At 33.2% G+C, this 20,816-nt stretch overlaps 2 protein-coding genes across 4 annotated transcripts; one reads left to right on the top strand and one right to left on the bottom strand.

The window, feature by feature from the left end:
• Window positions 1-8,872: 8,872 nt before the first annotated feature.
• Window positions 8,873-11,839, bottom strand: LOC126857742 (uncharacterized). Its single transcript, XM_050607463.1, has 4 exons — window positions 10,613-11,839; window positions 10,385-10,492; window positions 10,132-10,320; window positions 8,873-10,039 (listed from the first exon to the last, which is right to left on the bottom strand). The coding sequence occupies exons 1-4, from the start codon at window positions 11,512-11,514 to the stop codon at window positions 9,952-9,954; spliced, it is 1,287 nt and encodes a 428-aa protein (XP_050463420.1). The 5' UTR covers window positions 11,515-11,839; the 3' UTR covers window positions 8,873-9,951.
• Window positions 10,178-20,656, top strand: LOC126857737 (uncharacterized). Of its 3 annotated transcripts, none has more exons than XM_050607453.1 (6): window positions 10,178-10,464; window positions 16,840-17,339; window positions 17,724-17,968; window positions 18,339-18,894; window positions 19,138-19,357; window positions 20,059-20,656. In XM_050607453.1, the coding sequence occupies exons 2-6, from the start codon at window positions 16,842-16,844 to the stop codon at window positions 20,229-20,231; spliced, it is 1,692 nt and encodes a 563-aa protein (XP_050463410.1). In that variant the 5' UTR covers window positions 10,178-10,464; window positions 16,840-16,841; the 3' UTR covers window positions 20,232-20,656. The 3 variants fall into 3 exon arrangements, with proteins under 3 accessions (XP_050463410.1, XP_050463411.1, XP_050463409.1); XM_050607454.1 differs by lacking the exon at window positions 10,178-10,464 and adding an exon at window positions 15,545-16,356 and having other exon boundaries at window positions 19,143-19,357; XM_050607452.1 differs by lacking the exon at window positions 10,178-10,464 and adding an exon at window positions 15,547-16,356.
• Window positions 20,657-20,816: the final 160 nt, after the last annotated feature.

Below are 20,816 nucleotides of genomic sequence, written 5' to 3'. Positions count from 1 at the left end.
GACGCTATATGTACATATATATATATATATATATATATATATATATATATATATATATATAAAATAGTAAAAATGTTTTCGAAATCGAATAGATAGAGAAAGAAAGATATGCAATAATATTACTGTGTGATCCGAGAAATAAAAATAAAGATTCACTCGCATGTTATACTTTGCAAATATATGCAACTTTTATTTATACGGCGACGAATTTAATTTGTAAGAATTATAATGCGATACTTCGGTTTGTTCCAATTACTCGGCCGTTGCAAAAGGAATTTATACATTCGGGACGACGTTTTGGGCCGCGTCATTACATCTTTATCTCCAATGTTTCTTCTCCTCTGAATACTTTCTCGGTACTCATATATTTCGCGCTTCATTTCTCAACTTTGCACCGCTTTCATTTCGTGCTCTTGAACTTGTCAAGTTGTTCCCAACCAGATTTTAAAATATGAATCTTTTTATAACGTTATTCTTGAATTCATAATCTATGAATTTTCATAATTAATTTTCATAAATTCTTCAATGGAAATTTTGAAATTATAAATTTTTACGTTTTCAGATTTCCATCTATATATATATATATACGCGAATTATACACAATGACCGCACGTAATGTTATCACTGAAGTTCTGTCCTTATTTAATTAATCTCAAAATATTAGCTCATATCCAGCTAATTGTTTTTATAGTAAATGCACCATGAAAATTTTATAGTGATTGTATCCAAAAGTTTATGAAAATAAAAATTTTAATTTTACGGGACAAATATCTCTTTACTTTAACTCACAAATTAATTATTAATTTTATATTCTGAATCATAAATTGATTCATAATGAATCTTGTCAAAGATATAAATTTAATTACTTAATCTTGATTTAAGGAGGAATTATTAGACGAGGAGTTATTAGATGGATCAGCTATATCAAAAATTAATAAATCTAATATATTTCAATATTCATGAATATGACGATGTGCAAAAAGCAATTTTTAGCCTTTCAGAATATAAAATTAATAATTAATTTGTGAGTTAAAGTAAAGAGATATTTGTTCCGTAAAATTAAAATTTTTATTTTCATAAACTTTTGAGTACAATCACTATAAAATTTTCATGGTGCATTTACTATAAAAACAATTAGCTGGATATGAGCTAATATTTTGAGATTAATTATATTCTACATGGCAAATTTTTACGTTAACTCATAAATTAATTATTAATTTTATATTTTGAAGGATTAATTAAAGCGCAATGTCATATTTATGAATTTCGAAATATATTAGATTTATTAACTTTTAATATAGCTAATCCATCCAGTTTCTCCTTAAAGAATAGAAACAAAAAAATAGACATTTCACAGCAATTTTCTTAATAAGAGCATCGATCGATTATCTCGCTTTGCCTGTTGACTTTTAATCTAATCTTTTATCCAACACACAGTTTTTAATATAAAATAAATATTATATACAATTATATTTTTATTGTGTATTTTTTCTTGTGTGTAGGATTATCTTAAAAAAGTTATTTTTATTAAAATTTATTTCAAAAGAATAATCATTTTCTTTTCATGTACAGATTAAATCTCACGTAAAACATGATTAGTCTTTTCCGCTACATTTAAAATGATTCATTAGAAAAGCCGCAGAACAATATGCATTTATTCCGTTTCTAAGTCCTATTGTTCGCATGCGACATATCTGTAAAGTGAGTCTTAATTATCGCACACGCAGATTCTTATCGCGAAATTCCGGAGACGCGCGAAACTTCGCAGCCGGTTTAATTTTCAAGTTCACGAACGACGGGGCCGGTTCGAAACGAACCGGAAGAGGCGTATTTCTTCGTGAGAGGCCACGGCGAGTTCAGAGACCCGCCAGTGAAAGTCGATCGGTTAAATGACGCCGATGCACACCTGTGCGTAACGTTCCTATACTGCCCGCAAGGTACTACGTATTTCCTCTTCGATGAAATCTCTTTGATCTCTTTCGCATTAAATCGATAATCCGTCCCATAATCGTAGTTCTTAAAAGATTTTTGCGCACGTGTATGAGATCGAAATATTCTTCTTATCTATTTCTTCTTATCCACGAAATAAATGTGACGTTATTGTTTTCGTTATCGAAAATATTTTTTCTGGATTAAAATTAATTAAAGCTTTCTGATGAGCGTGGGTGGAGACACATATGTAATAAAAAAATTGAAAAGCCAAATATTTTACAATTATCATATATATATATATATATATATATATATATATATATATATATATATATATATATATTGTAGAAATATTTTGAAAAATATCTGAGATATACACAGTCGTTCAAAATAATTTTCGTAAAATGGAAGAATCTAAAAATGCAAATATTAAGAAAAAAATAATAACTTTCACTTTTTGAGGATTCTAGGCAAGCAGCGAAGTGGCAAGTATCTCTCAGAATAAATAAATATTTCCTGTTCCACCTGAATAATTATTGAATATAGAATTAAGAAATTTAGAAATGCAAATAAATAAATAAGGATAAATACGCGAATATATGAAAGCATCAAGTTTTATTTTTTAACAACAAATAACGGCGACTGGAGACAGCAAAGTATCTCAAATCGAATAAATATTTTTCATACTTAATTATGATGGTTCATGACACAAAATAGTATTACATACTTTTAATAAATAATACTAACGTTCGATTAAGAAGAAGCAAGGGGTTTATTTTGCGTGGGAAAACAAGCCCCTTTTTCCAACTAACTCTTTAGAATAACATTTCTTCATGTTTGACATTAATAGAGAAATACGTCAGAATTTAAGAAATTCTTCGAAAGATTCGGGACCTTTTAATTTCTCACGTCAGCTTGTGAATACTGCCGCGAGTAATATGGATCAGTAGGTAAGTGTGGCCCGTAGTAACACGTAAACGCGAGGAGAAATTGCAGTTCTCTTGAATGCAATACGTGACTAATACGGCGTATTATCGCAGCTCGTTCATTTATCGCGGTCGAATAAATCGCGTATATCGATTGTATCGCAGGTCAATCTTGAATTTCATTTTTTTTCTTTTTTAATTACAATTGATTAGTGATTTAGTAATATTCACATTCTTACTGGAATTTTAATCGCAATAAAATTAAAAAATCTGAATTTATTAAATTTATTAATTTATAAAAATTTTTTTAATTTTTTATATCAATTAATTAATTAATTTTATATCAATAAATTTTGTTTTAAAATTATTCTAGAACATACAAATACATTTGCTTATTTTTATCAAAAAATTTTATTTTTTTTATGTAAATATATTATATATATAATTATTTAAAAAAATTGTTGTTATCAGTATAAAATTGTCAGTCAAATATTACTTTGAAATAATAAATTATAAACGTTGCGTGTATCAAAATCCAAAATAAAGAATGCAAATTACTCAGATCTTGCGAGTTTTTAAATGACTAACTTCTAAAATTTCCTTAAACTTATTACTAATTAATAAGTTTTAATGCTGTCAAATATATATACGTCAATATTATCGCTTCATGTAACGATACTAAAGTTCAATTTTTTGCTCTTACAATTAATGTTTTTCTAAAGAATGTAGTTTACACGGACGGATATAAAGATATATAAACATGTTTATTAAATAAGGATTACTATAAGGATTACGATAGCTTTTGTCAGACTGTTATGATTTATATATTCACTTGTCATTGTTTTAGTATCTCTCGGCAGGTGGGACATTCATCTAATTACGAGGAGAGATTAGTCTCGGACGTGGTCCACGGACGTGTACGAATCGCGTAACGAGTTTCTCTTCGCAGAAGGATCAACATCCTGCTTTTAGCACGTCTCTTATGACGATCTAATGCAAATATTTAAAAATATGAGAGTTAATTTGAATCCCTTTTGAAAAGCAAAACGGCTCCGTTTAAATTCGTTCTCGTCCGACGACTCGTCAATTGATGGACGTACCACTTTCTTCGCGTCGGCTTCCGGCGCCGTTAATTAACTCCTTTAAAATTCTGTTTCACGAATTACAAGAGCTCTTTGTATGTTTATAAAACTATTATTGACAGTCCCGTAGGCGTAACAGATAATAATTGTATTTAAATACGTTTGTCTATTTATACACGATTTTTTTTATACAAGCTTAATTAAATTGTTTTTTAATTAATTTTTTAAATAAATAAAAATGATAGTATATTTATTATTATGCCATAATAATAACAATATCGATAAAAATATGTATACGTATATGTATATAATATGTAAATATAAAAAAATATAAAAAAATTTATTTTAAATAATAGAAGGACAGAAATAATAATAAATTTTTTTTATATATATTAAAGTATAAAGATATACAATATATAAAATTTTTTATATAACAAAAAATTTATGATAAAAATTGTTGATGGATTTTTTGTATAATTTTTTAATTTTTGTGTGTAAACTTTATAAAATTTGGGAAAATTATGAGACATTGTTTGAAAACAGCTGTCTACAAAATTTAATGTACCTTGTAAATTATTTGACAGCAAAACTTATTAATTAGTAACAAGTTTTTATTTTAGAAGTTTAGTCATTTAAAAACTCTCAAGATTTCCGTTTTGTATCCTTTATTTTGGATTTTGATATATGTAATGTTTATAATCTATTATTTCAAAGTAATATTTGACTAATAATTTTATACTAATGACAACAATTTTTTAAAATAATTACATATATAATATATTTACATAATAAAAAATAAAATCCTCTGATAAAAATAAGCAAATATATTTGTATGTTTTAGAATAATTTTAAAATAACATTTATTGATATAAAATTATTAATATAAAATTAATTAATTAATTAATTAATATAAAAGAATTTTATAAATTAATAAATTTAATAAATTTGGATTCTTTAGTTTTATTGAGAATAGAATTCCGTTAAGAATGTGAAATCTAGCTGCTTTAAAAATCTCTTCCAGTCAGTTAATTATTTTCTGCACAATAAAATATTTGATTAAATAACGGACATTCGTCTCTCTGCAACTCATCAGTCAGAACGTATCTTACAGATGTTCCTTTTATTTCCCGCGTCCTCGAAGTTTCACGCTATGTTCGCATTTGGCGAAATTCATTTGGCATCACGATCACGTTGGCATTATTTACATACGTGCCTTAATGCGCGATGCACACGAAGGCCTCGTTCGATACATTTTCCATTATCGTTCGGCATCTCCGAATAGACTCGTTTTCCTTGACACATCTCGAAGATAAATCCACGCATCGTTGTCGCGGGACATCCTACGTACGCCCACGTATCACGTATTATTAGCAACTTCTAATGACTCTCACAAGTGACATTAATGATAGTGGAAAGGAGAAAATATTTTTATTTTATATTATATTTTATATATATATTATATTATATTTTATTTTATATTTGGTAGAGAGATATTCTCTAATCTTTTAAATTGGAGAGAAAAATTTGTTCTTAAAAAAATGGAAAATTCGAATTTTTACTTTGCGTATAAAATCGAATCAGCCGTTATACAGCTTTCAAAAAGAGCTCAAGTAGTTCTAAATCGAGACTCATCGATCCTTATGCAGGATTCAAATCAGCTCGCCATCCACATACATTGCGATATGCGCTTTCACAGCCGCATTACTTCCGCCGTGGTGAAACTTGCGATATTGAAAGAGCTCCGCGCATCAAACGCTTAAAGCCATTGTCATTTCGATCATGCATTTAAAGCAACGAGGAAAAGGCGAGAATTATTGACGATAAAGGACGATTTTTATGATGATATATAATATAATTTTTTGATAGTATAATATTTTATCTTCTATCCGCAGCAATGTTGCTGAGCGGATTTAAACCGTGAAAGCTGAATATGAAAATATGACAGAAAATGTATACAATATCAGATAATGTGCTGTTGGTACTCAGTATTTTGCAGAAGTGAAATCGGGACTGACATTGCTTAATATAGGAATTGAAAAGTTCCAACAAATCAAGCAATAAATATAGTTTTACGCTATATTCCAATCGCGAATAGACTTTACATCAGTAAAATTTTACTCCGTTTGTTTAAAATTAAAATTCAGCAGATTTTCAAATTTTTTAATACTATTTTATTAATTAAATTTTTTATATAATTAAATTATGTTTACCGATTAAATTTAATTATTGATTAAATTTTTCTTTACAGATAAAGTCAGAAAATTATTTATTAGATAATATTTAGCTCTTTTAGCTGACCTGCCGGAATACTTTGTAAACGGAAATGCGCTTGCATTAAGCATGACAAATCGTTGTCACATAATTACGGCCGAGAGATTGTGTCGCTGCGACACAATTATCCTCGTCAACTGTATGATTTAATTGTTCAGCGCAATTTCTCCGGAGAGAGATGCGTCTCTATTCGCGTCGCATTGTCTGAGATTCGCGGATGAATTGTAGATTCGAACGTTATTAACGTCAAAGACGTTCTAATGACATTTTAATGTCCGTGTGATCTGTCAGTAGAGCAATATTATATATTTTCCGTTTGTTGAACAAATTTCTATTTTTTTTTTTTTTCTTAATAGATCTTAACTATAAGGAGATTAGAAAAGTATGCAGGAGAAATGGGGAAAGTTTTTTCTTTTCTGCACGTGATACAATGAAAAGGAGACTTGTTGACAGACGCAGAGAAAAATCTTCTCACACATCTGGTTATTGTTCTGCTTATTTTCCGGAACGCGGAAAATCCTCACCTCTTGATCCTGTGTCTTATTGGCCTTAGAGGCGTTATTGGCTCTCTGGCATAATTTTCTCAGAACATAAAAGATATCGAAGAAGACATCGCGGAATAATATTATTCTCGAAAACATGCGCACTTCCGAGCATTTTTACGAGCGATCTTCTTGCTCAATTATGCTTGAAACAACGCTTCATTACTCGCGACTCGCTCAGAAGTATAAAAATCAGCGCAAAAGGTGGCTCACTTTCGGTGAAAACTACTTTTTCACCGACTAACGAAATGGGTAATACGACTACGTGTCGACTTTCCAGTATCCCGGGAAGAGCGAGACTCATCAATTCTCGCTCGAAACTCGTTAATTGTCCTTGAAATTCTCGGGTCTGTCCGAAGACAAAAAAAGAGTCTAATGTCCGCAAAAAATATTATCAAATTTCGCCCAACGAAGACGTTTCGCTCTTGGGATCTCGATTTTTCGATGGAATAGGTATAGCCAAGAGTAGTGATAAATGTGTTGTAATGAATAATAATATTATCCAGGATCAACGCACGGAATAAAATGTAGACGTAAATGAGTCGTTAAATTTGTAATGATACTGCTTCTAAGTCCAAGGAGCAAATTGAGACATCTAATATGGCTTTTATACATAAGTGTGTGTTGGTAAAAAATTTCAAGATTTATTTTATTTTTGTAAAGAGAAAGAGAGAGAGAGAGAGAGAGAGAGAGAGAGAGAGAGAGAGAAAGAGAGTGAAAAAGAGATAGAGATAGAGAGAAAACATTATAAAGAATATACTACAGTAAAATAACGGATTTACATTATATAATAAATTATAAAATAAATAAATGAAAATAATAAAATAAAAAATAAAAAATAAAAAAATAATAAAATAATAAAATAAATAATAATAATACATATATATATATATATATATATATATATATATATATATATATACTTAATTCATAAATCTGTAAAATTTGCTTAATGTGCAAATTAAATAAATTTAAATAATATTATAATGAATGCAAAAAATGCTCGTGTAATTGCGTACAAGGCGCACACAAAACGTATCTCGTTATGTGGTGAGTTTAGATTTCTGAGTATGATATTCTCATGATATTCAGAGAGGACGTCATTAATTGATTTGACCGGACCGACTGGTTATCAACGCGAGTCGGTGCTTTCTTGCATTCCTGAAGTGAAAATGGAGAAGCGGCGATTCGTAACGACCCGAAATCCAACTGCGGTGTTCGTCTTTATTACGCTTGTTTCTCTCAATTGCCAATTATTTTTTTATCGACTCGCATATGCTGATACTTTAAACAGACATTTTTGCCGCAAATGATGACATCGAAGACATGTAAGACAATGCTTTGTAACTCATTTTATTACCGACGTTTTTAATGCCACTGTAGATCCGCCGTATCATTTATAAAATAATGCAACTATTATACATTTGAAAGGATATAAATGATCAAATAGTAATAATGATTGTGCACGAAAGAAAAAATAAAAATTTTTTCTTGCGTGTAAAACAATTTTAAATATATGTTGTCATGTGACAGTGCGCATAAAAATTTTATATTTTTATATAATGCCTTTATGTTAATCATAATTAAATATTTAAATATATATATAATTTTGCGCGCTTTACGATAAACTAAGTTTTATATTACGTTTACACACATATACATAAAATCATTATACGTATTCTTTAATAATAAATAATTAAATGTGGAAAGAGAAAAGGAATGATCTCGCAAAGTTTTCTATTTCTGCTATAATATTTTCTTATGATAGATTTTTCAATCAGTTTGTTATTAGTCTTTTCTCAGTAAAATAATCAGATAGAGTTCATATTTTTATATCATATACTACACAGTATTATATAGTCTCGTATATTTATTACAATTTTTAATAATTAATATTATATAAAAAATTTAAAGTTTTAATAAAATTGATATATCTTGTTTTAAAATAATACTTTAATATTTTTCAATTTCTTTTCTAACAAAATTAGGCTCGCACAAATATCCTACAGAGTAAAATTTTTACATTTTATAATTATATAATTATACGAAAAATGTGATTTTTCACTTTTATTTCTAAAGTTTATTTCAGCAAAAAATTTTTATTTCCTTTTCATAAATTGCTATTTTTTACGCAAAATGTTTCAATAATATCATTTGAAAAAAAAAAAATTCTAAATTAATTAAAAAAAAAAGAGAGAGAGAAAGGGAGAAATTATTATTTTTTAAAATATGAAATATAAATTAAGAGAGTAAATGAGAGAGAGAGAGAGAATGCCATGTTACATCCAGCCATTACATATTACATTTAGTCATCGTTACATGTTGCCTGCTACATTTAGCGTCGTTACACTTAGCCGTCAAATTATCCATTTTACTTCACCGGCACCTTGTTAATTAAAAATTGCGGTGCGCCTCATCGCCTCGGTTTGACCGCGTGTAATTATTGTCGGCGCGTGTTAACGTGTGCGCGGCGCGTGTGCGATAATTGGTCAGCTGCTTGCCCGTCGACCGAAAGTCCCTTGTGCATCCATAAATTCTTCAAGCGCTCGCTCGCCGTAGAATAACGCCGACCTACTTATAAACCGACTACTTTCACTTGCGGGGACGAGGTCGGCACGGATGCACGCAGGCGGAACGAATTTCCGAATAACACATACCCTCCCACTCTCCCGGTACTTCATTCTTTAAAAAATCCAGCTTTCATCCCCTTTTTCGTTATTTTTTACGACAACTTTCGCGCCTTGTTGTTTTGCTTACGCAGAAAGAATGGTTCATTAATAATACGTGTGATATAAAAATCATCGTCCTCACTTATCGACAGTGTCATATTTTTATTGAACATCATTAAAGAATGCCTTTCATGCACAGAATTAAATCGTGGAATAATTAAACAAAAAGGTCTTTAAATTTCTTGAATAATTTTGTAGATGAATGATGTATAATTAATTTTTAATATATCGCAATATATCTCCCTCTATTAATAATTATTTATTATATGTAACCGACATATATATGTTATGATGATTATACATATGTAATGTGTGATTGGCATAATTATAATATTTTTTGTACTCTTGCTATTTCACGCATAAAGTCACGAATTTGCATAACGTGTAAATATTAACGCCATAAATCATCGAGCGCGAAACTGATCGCGCGTGTGGCTGTAAGTGGTTTTTCAGGCTCCCTAAACGGTCATTAACAATCGATGCTCGTACAATCCTTCTCTCTCACAGCGCTAAATATCTCACGAAGACCGTTCCTTTTTGCCACGTCATCTGCAGTTCTGTTAATAAAAGAAAAGAACATTTTCTTTTTTTGTTTCGTATTATTTTAAATGTGTCGATCAGCGAAATGAAACTGAAGTTTGTCAGTTACCTAGTAGCCAAGTTCCACAGGATATTCTGCAAAGTGTTGGACTGCGATTCGCCGCCAGCCAGGATCAATTCGCAGATCGATCGATCTTCGCAGACGGTCGTCGTTTGTTCGTCGAGCGAGCGACCTGCCTGCTTATGCTCGATTGGCAGGTCGGCGACCCGAAGTTTCGAGAGGACGATGCTAGGCTGGCTGGAACGAAATTTGTGTCGGATTAAAAAATATGAGCGAATAGACGCAAGAAGAGGCGACTCACGTTGTCGTGTTGTTGTCGACCCGCACAACCTTGGGCGTCAGCGCCAACAGTAGACCCAGCGGCAGAAAAGTCCCGATCAGGTGAATGATCTTTTTCCAAGGAGACATACTGCAAATGATATATTTTTGTTTTATATGTGTTTAGAATTCAGTCTTATGTAGAAGTCATTAGGTATAAATGTAACATTGCTTCATTAATTCCTCAAAAATATTAATTCCCTAAACTCACCTTCTCATCTGCGGATAAGCCATCGTCGTGTGTGGCGCTTCCACGTATTGTATATCGTGATACTCGTCACCTGGTTGATAAAACGTATAGGGGAACTTACGTTTCCTCGTGTAAGTGGACTGCCGAACAACCAAGACGCCGTTACTCTCGGGCTTCTTTATCATCTCGAGAGTGGTCTCTTGCAACGGCTGATGAGCGTTCTGATTTTGACTGGCGTAATAATTGATGACGTACGGAGGAGATCTCGACAGATCCAAATAAGTACCGGTCGATCGATGATCCGTCATCGATTTGCCGAAGATCGTCGATGTGTCCTCTGGCTTCTTCAAGATGTTCTGGAAAAACGCTTGATCGAGGGACACGTGTCCGACAGTGACCTCTTCGAGCGGTGACCTCGAAACGATCTCTGTAACCTCTCGCTGATCATTGAAGGGATGACGGATACTCGACGGTATCTGAATATCGTCTTGCAACTTAATTTTACTCGATCGCGTCGCTTCATCCATCAAACTGGAAACACCTTGATATGCGTTTTGTAGGGCATTCTGGGTGTCTAGATGAACACTGTTCTCGAATCTCACGTGTTGCACGTTGTTGAAGGGATTCTTTCGACTCTTGGGCTGCTCGATCTCGCCTAAGTGTATACTGGGTCTAAAGATGTTGGTATCGTTTTGGAGGAGAGTTTCAAAGACGATTGGCGATGTTAATTTCTGACTATTATTGGTGACTGATGCAGATGTCGTCCTTTCCTGACCCGAATGCCGATCCCCCAGAGAAGTCTCCTTAAAGGAGACCTTCTCGCATATGACTTCAGATACTTCAGCGCTCCACGCGCATACAAGCACGGCGAGCAAAAGATGAAGCGGGAACAAATGACGTTTGGAGATCTTATGCAACCGCATAGTTGTCGATTAAGTCAACGGTCAGTGCAAATGGAGTGACGATGACGAGCGACTATTGAAGACAGCTGTTTCCATTGCGAGGAACCCGCGACTGAAGGATTTAGTACGACATACTGTGACTTTAACTCACGAAGGCAAGAGTTACCTTAATGTGGACGCTAAAAAGCGTGAATGTGGGAACTGTGTGGCTTAATCATTGTCCGTACTCTAATTGTCGTCGACAAAGTAAGTGTTGCGATCTTTAGTTCCAGCAGATTTCATGATGGTACACGGTGCATCAAATGCACATTGTCGCGACGATGAGATTAGATGTTTTCGAAAACAATTTCACATAAAATTAATTATTAATCGAGGAGAAAAAGAGGTAAAATACTTATTATTATCATTAGCTTCTGTTCTTCTTATTTGTAATTTTGTTCCAGATTTTATATTTGTATTTTATTTTATTTTATTTTATTTATTTGTATTTTATTATATTTTATTATTATTTTATATTTTATATTTTGTATATTTTTATTCCAAATTTTATCAATAATCGGGAAAAAAATGATAAATTTATTACAGTCAGAAAATCAAATTAAAGTCTCTGTGACTTTTATTTTATTAAATTGTAGAAAGAAACAATCGCTACTTACAAACGCAAATAACTCTGAATCATTTATTGAAAAATTGAACTTTTTATCGAGATATATACTACATTTTAATTTCACGATTTTATAAAAAAAGATTCGGATTGAATGAAAGCAAGTGAAACGTTTAATGGATTGCTAAATTGCGTAATTAAGATAGAAGACATTCCTTGCCTCGGACGTACTCGCCGAGTACAAGTGTAATGAGCGGAAGGGGTGAAAAGACTTTCTAAGCCAAGTTTTATCGTCGAGCGGTGAGAGTCTGACCCTGTTTCACGGCGAGGTCATTTCAATATGTTCTATATATACACGCGATAAATCTTAGAACTTGTTTTACAGAGAAAGAGGCAATTTTTATATAATCCATTTCTTATATAAACATTAAGCCTCCTTCTTAAACATTTTTGAATTCAAATAAAATAGAATTAGAATATATGATTCATCACTTATTGAGGGCCTGCTAAAAAGAAAAGCAATCGTTATCAGAGGCAGTCAAGCAAAAAAGAAGATTCACAATTTAATAAAAATAATAATTTTAATAATATTATTTTTATTATAATTTCCCATAATTAAAAATTCTGTTAAAATTATATTTGTATGCCAATTTCGAATTCGTGTCATTTTCTCCGCGATTATATGTCCGCTTTTCTTGAAAACTTTCTGTTATCGCGCGAGTTTTTCAACATCTAGGCTAGATTTTATCTAAGTACCCTTTTCACCCCTTCCACTTCTTCCCATATCATTCTCGCCATCGCGAGACTCTCCCTCTGGTATGGCCGACAATGAAAGTAGACGTCTGCCGCACTCGCACGAACCATTCTTCCTTTTTTCCATCATCATCGTAGTCGTTTTCGCGGTTAGCTACATCTAAACCGACCCAATTCCGGTTTTGAGTAGGCCACGCTAACCACGCCGTAACCGGAATTGGTGGTAAGAAAAATCCATCTCGTACTCCTCTGCAATTCCGAAAATGCACGATCTTATCTATTATTCACCATAAAAGAGGCAAGATCTGTTTTATGTGATTATTCGTATTCTGTAATTTAAAAAAACGATTTGCTATTATCGAACAGCTGTTAAATAAAATCCCGAGTTATTTACTGTCAAATATTTCAAAAGGCGATATTTTACATTGGTAACAAACTTCAAGAAAAATTAAAAATGGAAATAAAAATTGTTTAAAGTGATGCAACGTATTTTGTCAATTTTTTTTTCTGAAATGATAAGAATGCAATAATGCGTTGCAAAAATTGAAGGAAACGCGTAACCGCAGATAGAGACGAGAAATGAAATCGCCTGTTTCTGGGTCGTGGCTGGGCAAAAAATCCTAGATCGGTGAAAATCCGGCAGAAGAATCGGAAGCTGCTCGTAAAACGGAAATTGTTCAGATGAATTTCACTCGCGCGACGAGTAAGAATCATCGTAAATGAGAAAGGGGTAAGGGTAGGGGCGGAAGGAAGGTGGGAAGGGGGCACACGAGGAATAAAAACGACGGAGGTTTCTGGGCCGCGAAAGCGCAAAAATCGGTAAACGATCGATTCTACGTTTGTCTGTCCGACACCCGATTCTGTACTCATCTGCATCGAAGAAGGCCAAATCGGCAATTTGTCGAAGCATGAAAATCAACCTTCTTTGTTCTTTACAATGTCCTTAATTATGTTGCCATTCGATCAGAAATTCCATTACATTTTCCTTTACGATTGCGTTACATGTGCATTTAATTTGTAAAAATATGTATAATAAAGAGTGCAAATAAATCATATAAATAAATAAATAATTCTCTATTCGCTTTAATCATAACATTGATGCATGTTACTTGCGTCATCTGTCAAAAAATATTGTTAAAATTATTCAATAAATAATAGTAGCAATAAAATCTGTATATTTTTTCCTATATTAAACTTTTAATTATTATAATAATATAATATTATAATATAATATTATAATATTATAATTATTATAATATAATATTATCTTAAATTCTTTTCAAATATATTATAGTTAAATGTATGAGAAATACATATATAATTTTGATATAATTTAATTCAAGAAATAAAAAAATTATAATTTATGATATTGGTTAATATTTATGGTTATTGATTGGACTTATCAATATGAATTATATTATTTTTTACTTATTTTTATAGTAAATAGAGAAAAAGATAGTCATGAAATCACATATGAAATTATAAACATGTCGAAGAAACTCAAAAGAGAGAAAAGCATATTTCTTTTAATACTTTATTTGTTAGATTTTGTTTTGATCTCTATCATGACACTTGACAAATAAGATAAGAAATCGATTTGGAAAGGACTAACAGGACCCGAGAGTTCCTCCCGCATGCCCAATCTCTCTAAGGCAAAACCGAAACTACTATAAGGCCGCGCCTTGAGGAGGCGACCAGAAGAGAGAGCACAACTCATGACCATGGAACATCAGTTTCTACCATGTTTAAATGGTGAAAGTAGCATTTTGACAAAACGTAAAGTCCGCGTGAAAATGACACTGTCATCCATCCGGAGTCGGCCAGCCGGACCGTGATAAAGCGATGGATGCGGCTCGTGTCGTCACCCGGGCTGATTGTCACGAGCGCGTTGTAATTAGCGCGTGACGGGCGGTCTGGGTCTGTTTCTTATCATTCTATTGCCTTTCGTCGTCGCCTTCAAACGTTAGTCTCTTCGGGAAAGAACGACAATCAATGATCAATATATGAAAACTATTGGCGATTGACTTGATTTTCTCTGCCAATTACGCCTCTACTATATCCTCTTTACCGTCTTGATAAGCGTTCGCGTTGTCGAGGCGACAGAAATAATCCCGACAGTGGCGATTAAACCATCGCGAGATCAAAGAACACGTTTGAAAACACGATTGTTTCGTCTCGTTCGAATGTATTCAGTCATGTTTCGAATTAGTGGCTAGATTTTTGCGATGTTGTAAGTGTGCCTGATTAGAGATGCCGATAAATGAGAAAGCGCATTGTAAATAACTTGTCGAAATGATTGTTTTAGCATATGGGCGGATCGATCGACGAGATTCGTTTATAATAGTAATAGAAGTGTTTCGATGGGAGAAAACGGGGGAATGATTGAGAAGTTTATCCGTGACCAAAAAAAAAAAAATATTCACAATTGGAATTTGAAGTCATATTTTTAAAAAGTATTAAATGTATGTTGTGTAGTGTTTTTTTATTAATTATATCAATATATTTCAATTGTTATTGTGCAATATATTTGACATTTGGTGCATTATATTTTATCTCTGCGATAAAAATTGATTATATGTTATATTTCATTTAATTTTATCTCACACAACTGAATAAAAAATAGTTTGTTAAAATCTAAGCATATCGCAATATTTGAAATGTAAACAAAATTAGAAAAACATTTCCACCTTGGATTGGGAGAACGTTCCTTGTCTAGTCATTCAATATACTCGTTACTTCTCGAAAGATTGACAGAGAGAAACAAAATATCCCAAAGTAAATAAATAAACTCTTTGAGTAAAAATAGAAAATATTTTTCTACTTGATATCTGCATCTGCACGAAGCTTAGAAAAGCGAACACTTTAGAAACCGCTATCTTGGTACCGTATAACGTCCAACAGTACCTCGCGGGCGCGCGCAAAAATATAACAGGCATCATTCACTTGTCGGAGACCAACGATGGATCATCGATCGTAGCCGGCGACTGACCTCGCCTTCTATTGTGTTCATTGTATTCCAAGAACGTTCTCCAAGAGGGAAGACCTCTGAGGCATTATGGTAAAGCGAGAGAGAGAGAGAGAGAGAGAGAGAGAGAGAGAGTCTGCGCGCGGATGAGAAGGAGAGACAATACGGCGCCCGTTCTCCGAGTCGACCACCAAGCCGAGAAGTAAGGAACAGTGCATAAGAGCAGGCCGCGAAGATCGGAGGAGGATGTAAAATGGACCAAGCAACGACCAAGTGGGGATCTGGATTAAAAGCAAACGAGGGCAACGTCTCGGCAACAGAGCCATCTCGGACCTTGAGGAGTCGAGGCCGCGCTGTAACTCCACACTTCCGCTTTTCCGTCCGCATTCGTAACGTTCGTCGCTCTGTCGTCGTTGCCTATTGTTATTATTGTTGACGGCGCGGTTGGTTCCTGTAACGGGTCTCCCCCGAAGCGACAAGCGCCGCGGGCCCCGTTGTTCATGTAATTAAAGACGACTCGGACACGACTAATATCGACACGGTCAGTGCGACGCGCTGTGAACGCGGATTATCGTCAACAAAAGTAGAATCAAGTAGACGATGTGCGAATAATTACGGAGTGGGAGCGTTTCGAGCCGAGGAATGGCAGTGATTTTGACAAATTGCGATTTCCCTTAAGAATTCAGCTCGACTAAATCATTGTGGTTTTGTCCTCTCCATTTTAATAATTATTTTAGACACTTTGGCTGATAAAAAATCCCTTTTTTAGGAGACAATATTCGTTTATAATAAATAATTTATAATTGAAATAATATTCTTTTATAATTTTTATAATTATTAATACGTGCTATATATCACTTCTCTTTTTAATCAAAGACAAGATCTTGCAATCTGCATAAACAAAAATAAAACTAGCATATTATATTGTAAGACAAATTATAAAAAATAATATTAGAGTATCGGGATAGAATGGAGACTTATTAATAAAATTCTGTATGTGCGAAATAAAAAAATCTTGTTTTAGAGATGACGCCGAGAGGAGCGCTCTATCTGCTCCTGACGATCTTGACGTTAGATGGATCACAATGCAGTACGAGATACTTCGTGAAAATGAGGACGAATGCATCCGAAATGTTTAAAACGAAGAATGACAATCTGCGTATTCTTCAGGACCCGATAGCGATCACGCCGAATTCTCTGTACGATAATTCGGGTAACGAGCATCAAATCGAGGACGAGAGGATGACCAAAGAAATATCGAGCAATCAGTACAATCGGAGAAATTCCTTCGATGAGACATCGACTTTCAATCCAGATGTACTCAATAAGTTTCTCGAGGAATACGCGAATAAGATAAAGAGTACCACCGAGAAGAGCTTCAAGTATCCTTTTAGAATCATAAAACCACCCGTGGAGCCTCTCGTCCTCGAAATCGATAACGAAACCGCCGAGACCACAACCATTTCTGAACAGAATGAAAAATTTGATCAAATTGCAAACGCTACTTCGGCAGAAAATGATGCGGTAAGGAACAAATATAAATTCTAATTTATAATAATAATAATATATCGAGTTTTATCTCTTCTTTATGAAGGCTTGAATATTAAAAAAAAATGTTAAATACAAAATTAGAATAAAAATATATATTCTAATTTAAAAGTTTTTTATTATATTTTTTTTTTATCATAAATTTATAATTTATATCCTTTTTTTGAGGATATATTATTAATTGAAAATAGTACAAAAATAATAACACGTATAATATGATTAATCTATATAAAGTAAAATCACTTATATGAAATATAAATATCCTCTGTTGTAAAATATGCTTAATGTATGTTATCTAATTTAATATTGCGTAATAAAAAATATGTCGATGAATTTCCGGCTGTCTCTCCCGGCTCTTAGTTAAGCGAGGCGCTAAACGACACCTTGAAGAGGAACAAATATTACGGTACAAATACTTACGAGGACAGGAACGGCTGGGTGACGTTAGAGGCAATTCCGTGGTCTAAGAGCAAAATTTCCAAGTGGCAGGCGAATCCTAGCACGCAACGACCTTGGCCAGAGATAAAGCCGTGGGATAAACCGAGCATGAAACCATGGGCCAGCGAACATACCATGAGACCCACTTATGAAAACAACAAACCGTGGTAAATGCCGCAACCGTCAATTTTCCTTTCACTATGCGAGGCTATATACGAGTCTGAAAATAGGTTTCGTGCTCATTACGACGAGAGATATTTACTATTAACTTCCACAATTGAAACTTTCTTTCTCGCGAGTTGGCAGCGATATATCCAGTAATATATCAAGAAAAGTCTCGTAGATATTTATATTCATTTCTGCGCTTATTTAAAGAAATCCGTAAAAAGAAATCCAGATTAATTTTTAAGAAATAATCAAATATAATCTTTAAAGGTAATAATCCTATTAGATGACATCTGATTAAATGTCTACCTTTTGGTACCTAAAATATTTTTCGATAAAGACTGAATTCCTAGTAAATGATTGAATCTTTAGGTTCGACAAGCCGAAACCGAATTGGTCCGATAACAACGAGAGCCCGTATCAGAAACCGATTTCCCGTCCTCCTTATCACTCCGACGACACGGCACAAAAGTGGCCATTGGAGAAATACTGGAACAAGTACGAAACCCATCGTCCAAATAGCGATATCATCACGGACGATAGACCGGCCAACTTCCCCAACACTTGGTCCAGACCTCAGACTCCGTATCAGTTTATCGACAAGTACCCGGAGAAGGATCAGTCGACAGATGGAAGCGATTGGCACGACTATCCATCTAAATATGATCAAGATCGACCTCGACCCACCTTGATCACCGAGAGACCAAATTTCTCGCATTATCAGTACGCAAATAATCATCCACCGAATCATCCGGCGAGCGGTGACGGCCAGTGGATCCTCCTGTCAACGAACCGTGGATATTCCAAATCGAGACAGAGATCAATCAAGATTGATACGGTAAACATTTCGGAGACCAACGCGACGAATCGCGGGAACGGGAATAGATACAACAGGCCTGCGTTACCCGTGATGACTTCGAAACGCCAGGTTAGGCTAGATGATCAAAGAGAGGGAATAAAGTTGAACTTAATTTAGATTAAAATGTGTCCCTTTCCTTTTTGTCATCGAATCATTTTCTAAAATTGATAAATTTTATCCGACATTGATTGAAGCTGCGATCAGTAATCATCGACATATAATTTTGCGATGTTAATTATTATTGATTTGGATTTTCTCTTTCATTAATAAAAGTATCATTGAGAGTTGCTTTATGAAAAATCGTTTACCTAGGTCAGATTAACGGTGCTGCCGTCGAATGGCACGAACACGACCACGTCCCACGGAGGCCTTCTGGAAGTCGAGAAGACGTTCAAGAGCGTCGATCAAAGCCGCAAGGAGTACGAGATGGGGAAATTGACGACCGAACCGAATATCCCGAACAAAAGACCGATCAGGCACACTTTGAGCGGACAACCGTCGAGCTCGGCGGTTCTGGCAGCAGTCGGAGCAGGTACTGTAAAACAAATTGAAATATGTATACTTGACAGATTTATATTTTAATTTGATGTGATAAATTTAATAGTAACATTTAAGAGAAGTGAGTTTGGCAAACATGTTAAATATTAAAATTGATAAATATTAATTTAATGATATATAAAAAATACATTAATCTAATGTAAAATTGTAAAAAATAATATTATAATCTAGCCTCTAAACTAAATGCTAATATTTATATTTTTTTGATATAACAACGTTAAATAATTAGATTCCGTCTTCTTATCTTTGTGCATTTTTTAGCTAAATATTATCATCAAATTGTATATTCTATTTATTACGTCAACGGTAATCTTCTAATAAAAATAAATTTAGCTCAAATTTACATAATTCATATTTTGTCTTTAAATCGTGAAATCTTAATATACAGAGTGTTCTAGATTTTTTTATAACACTAATTAACTGACAGAAATTATCTAAAGACGAAAATATTAATACAAAAATATCGAAGTAAATAGCTTTAAAATAGAAGACGCCCTTAAATATTAATTTTATTCTTAGATATTAATTTAATTTTCTATATGTCATTATTGAAAAAGATTTTTTTCTGACTTTGTCTTGCAAAATCTGTCATTAATTAATACAATAAAAAATCTCAGACGCTCTCTTTATTTGTTTAATTTAATTTATAATTATCATACCTGTGTACGACAACAGGTATGTTGCCGGCGACAATGGCAATGATGATACCGATGATGTTGGGCCGCCGAAAGAGAGATTTGAGACTGATGGATCACGGCTTGAGCAAGTCCTACGATCTCCAAATGGATCTGCGTAAGCTCGCGAGAGAATATAACACCCAACAAAGGAGACCAATAAGATTTGTTTAATATTCAAAGAATAACTCATTAACGACAATGCAGAAGATGGAGAGTAGAACGCATGATTTGTACAAATGACGTTGAAGTTTCAAAACATTAAGGATATAAAAACAAAAGCGATTAATTTGTCCACGAATTTAGTGATTTTTTTGCGCCAATCACTAGAATTTCAATAATGCATATCAGATTTAAAATGGAATTTATATGGATATATATAATGCTTTTTACACACCATTTCTGGAAATATTATATTAATCAGCTAGGCTAGATGTCATAAAATACTAAATGAATAATTAATATAATTCCGTCCGTATTTACAGGCGAGCGTATAAGTACGATCTATTATTTATCTATTTATTAAAAAACGATTATTCTATATTATTCTTCCAGTACAGATATTAGTAAATAGAGGAACGCGAAAATCGTAAAAAAATTTCCGCATATTGTTTTGCTACTCCGCTTATCACGATTGAATTGCCGTAATTGATAGCAGTTGGATTGTGTACAAAAAAAGAAGGAAACATAATTTATCTTGATTTTTATCGCTATCCATGAATATTTATAATTCATATTCTAAGCTTAAGATGACATTAT

Source organism: Cataglyphis hispanica, chromosome 22, assembly GCF_021464435.1.
Source record: "Cataglyphis hispanica isolate Lineage 1 chromosome 22, ULB_Chis1_1.0, whole genome shotgun sequence".
Lineage (NCBI taxonomy): Eukaryota > Metazoa > Arthropoda > Insecta > Hymenoptera > Formicidae > Cataglyphis > Cataglyphis hispanica.
This window is presented reverse-complemented; position numbering and strand designations above follow the sequence as displayed.

Excerpts from the sequence above, each read along its gene's own strand:
- LOC126857737 (XM_050607453.1), top strand. The coding sequence starts at position 16,842 with ATGACGCCGAGAGGAGCGCTCTATCTGCTCCTGACGATCTTGACGTTA. Across the intron at positions 17,969-18,338 it reads TATGAAAACAACAAACCGTG|GTTCGACAAGCCGAAACCGA; the intron begins GTAAATGCCGCA and ends TTGAATCTTTAG. Across the intron at positions 18,895-19,137 it reads TGATGACTTCGAAACGCCAG|GTCAGATTAACGGTGCTGCC; the intron begins GTTAGGCTAGAT and ends TCGTTTACCTAG.
- LOC126857742 (XM_050607463.1), bottom strand. The coding sequence starts at position 11,514 with ATGCGGTTGCATAAGATCTCCAAACGTCATTTGTTCCCGCTTCATCTT. Across the intron at positions 10,321-10,384 it reads GTCGACAACAACACGACAAC|CCAGCCTAGCATCGTCCTCT; the intron begins GTGAGTCGCCTC and ends ATTTCGTTCCAG. Across the intron at positions 10,040-10,131 it reads CTGTGGAACTTGGCTACTAG|AACTGCAGATGACGTGGCAA; the intron begins GTAACTGACAAA and ends TTTTATTAACAG.